At 46.5% G+C, this 8,669-nt stretch overlaps 1 protein-coding gene across 1 annotated transcript in view; it reads left to right on the top strand.

The window, feature by feature from the left end:
• The first annotated feature begins 6,833 nt into the window (after positions 1–6,833).
• LOC109952294 (malate dehydrogenase, cytoplasmic) overlaps positions 6,834–8,669 on the top strand; it is a 6,433-nt gene continuing 4,597 nt past the window's right edge. Inside the window, exons 1-3 of the mRNA XM_020587302.1 lie at positions 6,834–6,957; positions 7,706–7,804; positions 8,247–8,343. Coding sequence (XP_020442958.1) covers positions 6,955–6,957; positions 7,706–7,804; positions 8,247–8,343 — 199 coding nt within the window. The 5' untranslated portion in view covers positions 6,834–6,954. The remainder of the gene's footprint in view (positions 6,958–7,705; positions 7,805–8,246; positions 8,344–8,669) is intronic.

The raw sequence follows: 8,669 nt of genomic DNA, 5'->3' as shown, positions 1-8,669 counted from the left end.
AAAGGGCTGCCAAGTGATGGCGCTCTGACAAGGTTCAGAGCTGAGTAACGAATTTCCAGCTCTGCTGAGGAGCCTGTAGTTGGGTTTTGTTTTGGGGGGTCAGTGACCATTGGGTTTCTGTGTTTGTTGCATCGGTCATTCGCCAGCGGCTGCTATGAGTGCATCTGAACAGGCTCACAGTTTTAATCCTTGGTTTCCCAGATGCTTCTGCAAATCCCCACTGGAATGTGACCACAAGCACATCGGCCTCGCAGAGACACGGCTCGACTGATGTGGCCTGCAGAGTGGCCTCATGGAGCACATGAACAAAGCCAACCGCCTGCAGGTCAATGACACTGCAGGTGCATCCGCCTGGAGAGGCACCAAATGGCCAATTGGTGTTGGGTTTACAGGGGCGAAGAGGAAGATGGCGGCAGCACAGAGACAGCAGGCCGCATGCCCCTCCCCTGCCCCTGCTGTCGAATTCACACATGAAGGAGGAGATAACCAGGTATTGGGTTGAGATCAGCAACGCCAGGCTCAACCTGAGGTCAAGAGATGCTCCAGCACAATCACACCACCACAAAAGCCATTGCTTTGATGCAGTCGCATCTCCTCCCCACGGTCTGTGTTGTTGTTGTTGTGGCGCTAAGGCCCCAAAAATATTCTTAATCCCCGCATTGCTGGTTCTCAAGACAAAACAAACAAGAGGGAAGCGATGGCACTGACAAGCCTGAAATAACCACAGTTGGCTCAGCCAACCAAGTGAACCTGTTTGTTCTCATAAGTTCAACGGAGAAGCGATGAAAGCCGGAACTCGCATCCAGCTCAGAAAATGGCATTCTCCACATTCCTCCCGGTCCTGACAACCTGAGCCACTGACAGGCAGCCAGTGCACACTCCTGGGAAATATTGCTTTATTATTGTCAGCTTCCCCAAATCAAGTGTGTGCAACATGTCTGCACACCCACAGTGACTGTGACGAGCAGCTAGATGCAGGTACAGTTGTATGCAACTGCTTTTGTTCCATTTTGGCATGCAAATAAATAAAATCTGTTGTTTCAGGCCTAAAGCCTTTTTTGATTCTGTTTCTATAGGCATCAACAGCTTTAGCTTGATACGGTCGTGTTTCTCCTTTTGTTTTTGCATGGAACAACCTACGATGTGGAAGCTTTCATTTCCAGTCCTGTAGAAAAGTCAAACAACACTGATTTCTAAAGAGCCAGGTGAACATTGTGACCTTCTGAGATGTTTTCCTTTGGTTTATGTCACTGAAAATGTCCATTTGAAAATAAATCTTAATAATCTGAATAGTTTTGTCTTGATGAGCGCGTCACACTAATCCACTGATCAACAGGACGCAGTAATGCACCAGGACACTGCACCAGCAAAGCCCACAAAGAAGAAGAGGAAGAGGAAGAAGACGACGACTGTGAGCTTGTAAACAATGCTATATTCAAACTTCTGAGAAAAACCAGCTTTGCAAACATTTTATGAGGAAGAAAGTCCACTGGACGTGTTTGACATCAGAGATGTGCTTCTTGTGTTTTGGTGAGTAAACATGCCTTGTTTGTTTGTTTGTTTACTAGAAACCACACCACATGTCTGTGACGCCGTCCAGTGTATCGTGGTCCGTGTTTACCTTGGTTCATATGGTAGAACACGTGTTTCTGGAGCATTGTCAATTCAAGACTTAAAATAAAAACTGAAACATGTATTTATTTCCAGTTTGTCTTTGTCACATCGTGTTGCTACAGATTCATCTCTGTAATTTTAGTATCAGTTTATGAATTATGCATTCTACTCTGTTGGAACCTGCTGTTTGATAATGTTATTTTCACAATTTTTCTCTGTATCAGCTGCAAAACTAATTCTGAATTCCCTCTTCCACATTTTGGCAGAGTTTGGTCGTCATGTTTTCTGTGAGAAGTGTTTCTGAGCCACTTATCCTCATCAGAAAGTGTCTGTCAGAGGTGGACGCCTTCATAAACTCCTCTACCTGCCTGTGTGCGTTTGGCAGCGTGAGCGGCTCCGTGCCGCGGCCATGCCCTTCCTCGGGCGTCTGCCGGTGACTGACAGCTAAAGCGGAGGGCAGGGAGGGCAGACAATACAGAGTAATGAGAGCTGTGGTAAACAGGCTCGGCCATGTCTCCATCACAGCCAGCCCGACATGCCAGCTCCGCGCTGTGGCGCTTTGTTTACGTGTCACCTGTCAAACCGGAGACAGGGCTGAAGTAGGTTCTCATTTATCCCAGGTGATGATTAATATTTCCAACAAGCCTTTAGACTTGGCTCAGTTTGGAATGTTTTGTTTGTAAAAGAACTGCGAGCTGCTCTCGATGTAAAAATATAATTGGTTCAGTTGAACTTCAGTTGAACCTCAGTGGGCGTAGCGAGGCGCACCTCGGTGCGCTGATGGATACAGTCTGGTGTCGTTACTGCAGACTGTGGACTGTGGACGTCTCTAGAGTCCCTGCGTGTCAGTGGTGAATGTACTGAACCAGAAGAGGGCATCACGTTTCAACGTTAACACCCCCAAACAGCATTCAGAGAGTCTGTCTGCTTATTTTCCATAAACGAACAGCGTTGACTTCATCAGTGCTGAGTCACGACGAGATGTGAGTGGACACAAACAGAACTGAGCGGATGATACACGTGGGTGAACATGTTTGAACCTGGTCTGATGAGGATGACCACGATGTGGCCTCCACGGTCACCAGGTCTCAGCCCAGTTGAACAGCTGTGGGAGATGTGGGGCGTCTCCACCACCATCATCAAAACACCTAATAACACCTTTAAAGGGTCAGTTCACCAAAAACAGAATAAAATAAAATAGAAAGAAGAGTTCAGCAAATTAAACAAAACTATCTGCATGGTTTCTACACTGGAGCCAGGTTATGGAGAAGACTGGATGCCAAATGGTGACAAGGCTGATTGTGAGCGCCACGTGGTTGTGCATGCGGACTGAAAGAGAGATTTAGCTGTTCTGGGCAGAATGTTCTGGGGTCTAAGTGGAATTTTAAGCATTTTGCTGCATAGTGTTCATTTTCTGTTTGCCTTCTTTTGTGTCCTATAACAAAGTATTTATCTCCACGGGTTTGGTATCACTTTTACAAAGATATTGATTATTCACAGGAATGTTTCTTTACCTTTGTTAATTAATGCTGTGATCCACATCCGCTGTAACGACAGCTATGACATGACTGGGAGGGGGTTTGACGTTTCTACATTCACCTTCCCATTATGCTGGTGTGAGCCTTTGTTAGTGACGAGACAAGTTTGGGTGGAGAATCACTCTAGGCCCTCAGCCTCGCGGACACAGACTGACACAACATGAAAAACTGGTTCTCTGGCTCCTTGGATTCTACCTCCACACATAATTACAACCGCAATTTGCAAGATCAGCCTGTAGTGTGTGTTTGATTCTCACAGTCCACAGTCCGTGAGCTAATTGACCGAATGACTGAATGGCTGTTACTTGACGGGTTAGGACCTGCTGTGCAGATCACTCGCGCTGCCTAACCATGCATCGTGTGTGCCAGTGATGGCTGCGTGAAGGAACGCCAAACTTCCCCTCATAGCCACAGGAGTTACCGCCCGGGCCTCAAGGGTTCAGGCAGGGTCATGGCTACAAGCTGCACGTCCCTGTACCTCATCAACACTGGCATTGTTTTTACTCACAGGCCCGTTCACAGGACGTTTAAGTCGTTCCTCAGTGTGCTGAGAAGTTAAAGCTGTGAAGTTGGAGCATCACTGGTTCACAGCTCTGATTCCATGTGAGACCAGCTGTGCTGTCTCAACAGCCCAACACAGACAGTTGAAGGTCATAGTAGTTGTTCTTCCTCTGCTGTGATCTACAGAAAAAGCTTAGCAAAGTTCATGATGTTCAGTCGATGCTGCCACTGGTGCCCGTGTGTTTGGTCCAGACCAGTCTGAGACATTCAGAGGTGCCGCTTGGTCTTAGGGTAGGGGAGGACTTTATTGATCCCACAATGTTCCAGCAGCAACAAAACACCATAGGAACAAACACCACACACATACAGTATCAAGAAACAAATTCCAAAGTACCTAAAACCAAACAGAATATATATTTGAGACACAATCAAGAACTTTCTGTCTTTCTGTTAATTGTAAGATGTTTGTGTGTTTGTCGAGGCTAAAGCTAAAACCAGTTGTGCATCAGAAATGACATTAAAATGTACAAATCAGCCTGAGGACCTTCGTCCTGCCGAGTGTAAGCGTCTGGCCTCAGACGGTGCAGAGCAGCCTCCTCTCTGTCCTCCAGCAGCCTCTGCTGGCAGCAGGCGTGAGGCTCAGGTCAGGTCTGTGGTCATGGTGCTCAGACCGCTCATAACATAAAGGTGTACAAGATGATTTCTATTGTTTTTATACTAGTTCATGAAATATATTTTGAATTAAGAATGTGCATCTATACGGCACCAGTACAGCTGTCAGATAAATGCAGTGAAGTCAAAAGTACAAGGTTTCCTTTTGAATTGTAACTAAAAGTGACATTAAATTACTCAAGTACTTAGTTACTGTCCAGCATTGCTGGTGTGTGTGTGTGTGTGTGTGTGTGTGTGTGCGCCTCTGCCACAATACTGCAGTATTACTGTATTACTGCAGTATTGCTGCTCCACATCCTGCAGCTGTCCTCCTGTCACCCTAAAGCATCCGTTTTGTTTGACCAACCCCCTGCAGCGACATCTCACATACAGAACTCCCCAGTTTCCAGCTTCCATCATCTCCAGTGATTTACCCCTGTGCTGAGACACGGACAGCTTTAGCAAACCGGCCTGCGGCTATTTGTGTCCTCAAAATCCTATTAAGGGACTAGTGTGACTGCAGCGGTCTGTGTGTTTGTATGTAAGTAGAGGCAAAGGGTGCATGTGTAAGTCCCGGGCCAGAAGCCTGCTAGTGGGACTGCAGCACTGTCCTGTCACACCTGCCCGTCTTCCTGTCTTTTCTCTCTAGGTGTCCAACTGTCTCCCCCTCTTTCTCTGTCTTCGTGTAGGATCGAGCCGCCGTTTCTGCTTCAAGTCGGTGAACGACACCCAAACACCGGCGGGACCATGTTGACGCTGCTGACCTCCATGTACGTGGTGGTGCGGGCGTTTTACTCGCAGGTAAGTTGAAAGCAGCACAGTGTCGGTTTGCCTGACCACGGCGCGCACGGAGCTGACCGCGCGTCCTTGAACGCAGCATTATTGTTTCCCTCAAAATTAGTGAAAGAATATCAGCGTTAGCTCTTTAACCCATCGACGTTAACTCAAGCTGCTGTGGTGGGCGGATGGCTAACGTGGAGAGGAAACAGAGCCGTGCCTTCATCCGGGCCTTTTCCGTTAGAGTTCAGGTGTGAACATGGAAACACGACTCCACCGCGTTGTCAGCGAAGGAATCACCAGGTTGCGCGTCTTTCTGACCGCGTCATCATTAATTCATTGGATCAGTTCTTCATAGCAGCTTTGGCAAAGACTTGGTGCCTTAGTAAAGCCAGGCAGCGGAAACGAGACGGCATCCGGCCCGAACCGAAAAACTAAAAGCCCCAAAAGCTTTTAGGGTCGATTAAAGAAATCATCAGAAACTGAAATGAGAGGATGGGGGGTTTAATGTGACATCGTCTGCCTCCAGGAGCCACTCTATGACGTTACTGCTCTCACCCTATGGTTTTAAGTTATATTGACGTGACATCATCATGTTTGAAAGAACGTTTTAGTGGCAAATATGAGAAATACGTAATACATTGTTCCAAAGAATGAATATGCAAAAACAATATAGAACATTGTTTTTAAATAAAGATCGATGTTCATTGAAATGAGAGAAATAGGAATAAAAACAAAGTACTTAAAACTAGAAACCTCTATGACTCTGTATAATGTGTATGAGGTATATTTACAGGTGTTGCACTGAGGGTTATGTCCAAGTGTGTGTGTGTGTGTGTGTGTGTGTGTGTGTGTGTGTGTGTGTGTGTGAGGAAAAGCAAAGAACCTGTGTTAATATGGCTGAAAAAAAGAAACGTAATTTGTTGTGCTTCCTCAACATTTTTTTGTACTTTTATTTTGAAGGCTAAGTTACCGTGCTTCCGGCCCTCTACCGTGTGTTTGCTGCCTTGATGCAGCTGCGCACCCGCAGATGATCAGCACCGCGGTCAGTTCCTGCCTGGCTGGCAGCAGCACACGCCTGCAGGGCGCGAACACAGATTCAACATGGCCGCCGGTGTCCTTGATAGGCCGAAATTGAAAAGCTCATCTGGTTGAATACGACCCGCGCTCTTCTCTCTCCTCACACTTTCACTTTTATCCTGAGGTCCTTCTCTTCAAGGTCTGTGCCCAAGGGCCCAGTGTCTCATCATTGTTTTATTGGTTTGTTTTGTTTTTCAGATTAGTTTCTCCTAAAGTCCTAAGGGATTCCTAGATCACTTAAGAGGGGAATCAAACATAACAGTGACCTTCTTCTGTGTGATGAATAGCTTTAAAAGTGCTTTACAAATCATGAAATCAGACACAGCAGTGGGGCGGCACAGCGGAGCGGTGCTTAACGCTGTCAGGGTGGACCCCGCCTCAGGCACAATTTCAGCTAGGATTGGCTCCAGCCCCCCGCGAACCTCGTTAGGGTTAGGGATGGACAAAGCAGTGGATCCCTGTACAAGACAATTGGTGCAGTTCTGCCAATGGCCACAGGGTGCCGCCTTTTGTTTTCAGAGAGCGGCATTTTCAGAAACTACTCTCTCGGTGGGCGTGGTTTGATCAGAGGGATGCATTGTGGGAGAGGATGTTTCTTTTGTAGAGTTAGTCGGACTCAAATAGTTGCCTTTGTAGCTTAAAATGACTACAACTCCCATAGTGCATGTGAAACCAGCATTTTCACCGCCCGACTTTACAACACAGCGATAGAGGTGACCCACTCCGTCTAGTCCTTTACTGAGCCAGGGGATTTAGACGCTGCAGAGCCGAAGCATCTTCATTCGCTAGAAAAATGGTAATGTTAATCGCTTTTTGCTCGGTACTGAACATGTAAATATATAACCTGTTGTTTCTCTGCGATATAGTGAAAATATGTTTTTGAAGTTGTTTGTAACGGTGTATGCTAACTGATGCACAGGTACAGTTGACATTGACAACAGAGCGGAAGCGTCGTCATTTAATTTCACTTTGTGCTAATATAACTTTAACCGTATCGATTAAGCGTTTTTTTGTCTGCCGAATTGGTGTTTAAGCAGCCAAGGCAGAGCTGTTATACGCAGTTTGTTGCGCAGTTACAAAACCCAAATAAGACGTGATGAATGACTGAAAACCCGGAGAGTTAGCGTTAGCGTTAGCATCGGCAGCAGAGAGCGCAGATGTAAACCGCTGCTCGTTAAACTCTCCCTTGTCCATTAAGTTCAAACAGCTGCCTCCGCTTTAGCAAGGGCGGGTTATGTCCTGATGTCAACGTCAAGTCACATCACAGGCCTGTTCGTTTATTCAGAAACCAATCACATCAGGAGGTTCATCCGTTTAGAATCCGGTTCGGAAACCGGGAAATTCAATAATTCCGGTTACAAGTAGTTGGAATATGCAACTTTGCTGTGAGGACCCGACGGTTCAATATGGTCTTTATTATGTGAAAAGGTAAGCCAACCAGTTCGGATCAACAACGCGGGTTACTCCTGTTCCACATCCCCCGTCTGGTATTTTATCTACTGCGGGTCGATGACACATGAACCGAGCTGTTTGTTTCCCTGCAGGCTGAACCGATCCGTGTTGTGGTGACCGGCGCTGCTGGGCAGATCGCCTACTCCCTGCTGTACAACATCGCCAAGGGAGATGTGTTCGGGAAGGACCAGGTAACACTTAGCACACAGCGGAGCCCCCTTCCACAGAGGCCGACCACTGCACAACCAGCTGTGTGGGGCCTAACTCTTATATAATGGACTCATCTTGATAAACAACATGTTTTAATTGCCTTCACTTTATTGAGTCCTGATCAGTGACGGGGTGAGAAATGAAAAGCAAACTCATTGTTGTAAGGCTTTACACAGAAGAAAAAGACAATCATAAATATACCTGTATTTACCAGGAGCTGTTCTTCACCTACAGAGTCAGGTATCGATACGCGCTGCATGTCTTTCAGTTTCAGCCTTCATCACCTGTGAGCTGTCACGTTAGTTCGTGTAAGACTCCTCACCAGTAAACATTAAACATAACAGGTGCTGGCATTTGGATAATGCAGTTGAACATGGTTTAATTGTTTTGCTGCTGATGTGTCTCGTTCTGTCTTCTCATCAGCCAATCATCTTGATCCTGCTGGACATCACCCCAATGCTGACAGTGCTGGATGGAGTCGTCATGGAGATGCAGGACTGTGCCTTCCCACTGCTGAGAGGTGAGCTCTCCTTACAGTCTCTCAGCATCTGTTAGTTTACTGTTAAATTAGATTTAAATCATTATTTAATGCATACACTTTTCTAAAGCATTTGGTAGTTATAGCTCCTCTATCTCATGTCTCTTCAGCCTAGAGGGTCTAGTGAGACTCCAAACAAACTGACACCATCAGCTGCTCCTAACCACTGTTTGCCCCTCCCATCACATCCAGTTTGCTAGTGATGATGTGAACTACAGATGCCTGGTTGGGACAAACTGTACAAACTGCAGCCTTCAGGCTGAAGCTAGCGTTAGCTGGCTAACAGTAAATGTGTCAGTCCAGTAGAA

Source organism: Monopterus albus, unplaced genomic scaffold, assembly GCF_001952655.1.
Source record: "Monopterus albus unplaced genomic scaffold, M_albus_1.0 scaffold451.1, whole genome shotgun sequence".
In the NCBI taxonomy this organism is placed as follows: Eukaryota; Metazoa; Chordata; class Actinopteri; order Synbranchiformes; family Synbranchidae; genus Monopterus; species Monopterus albus.
This window is presented reverse-complemented; position numbering and strand designations above follow the sequence as displayed.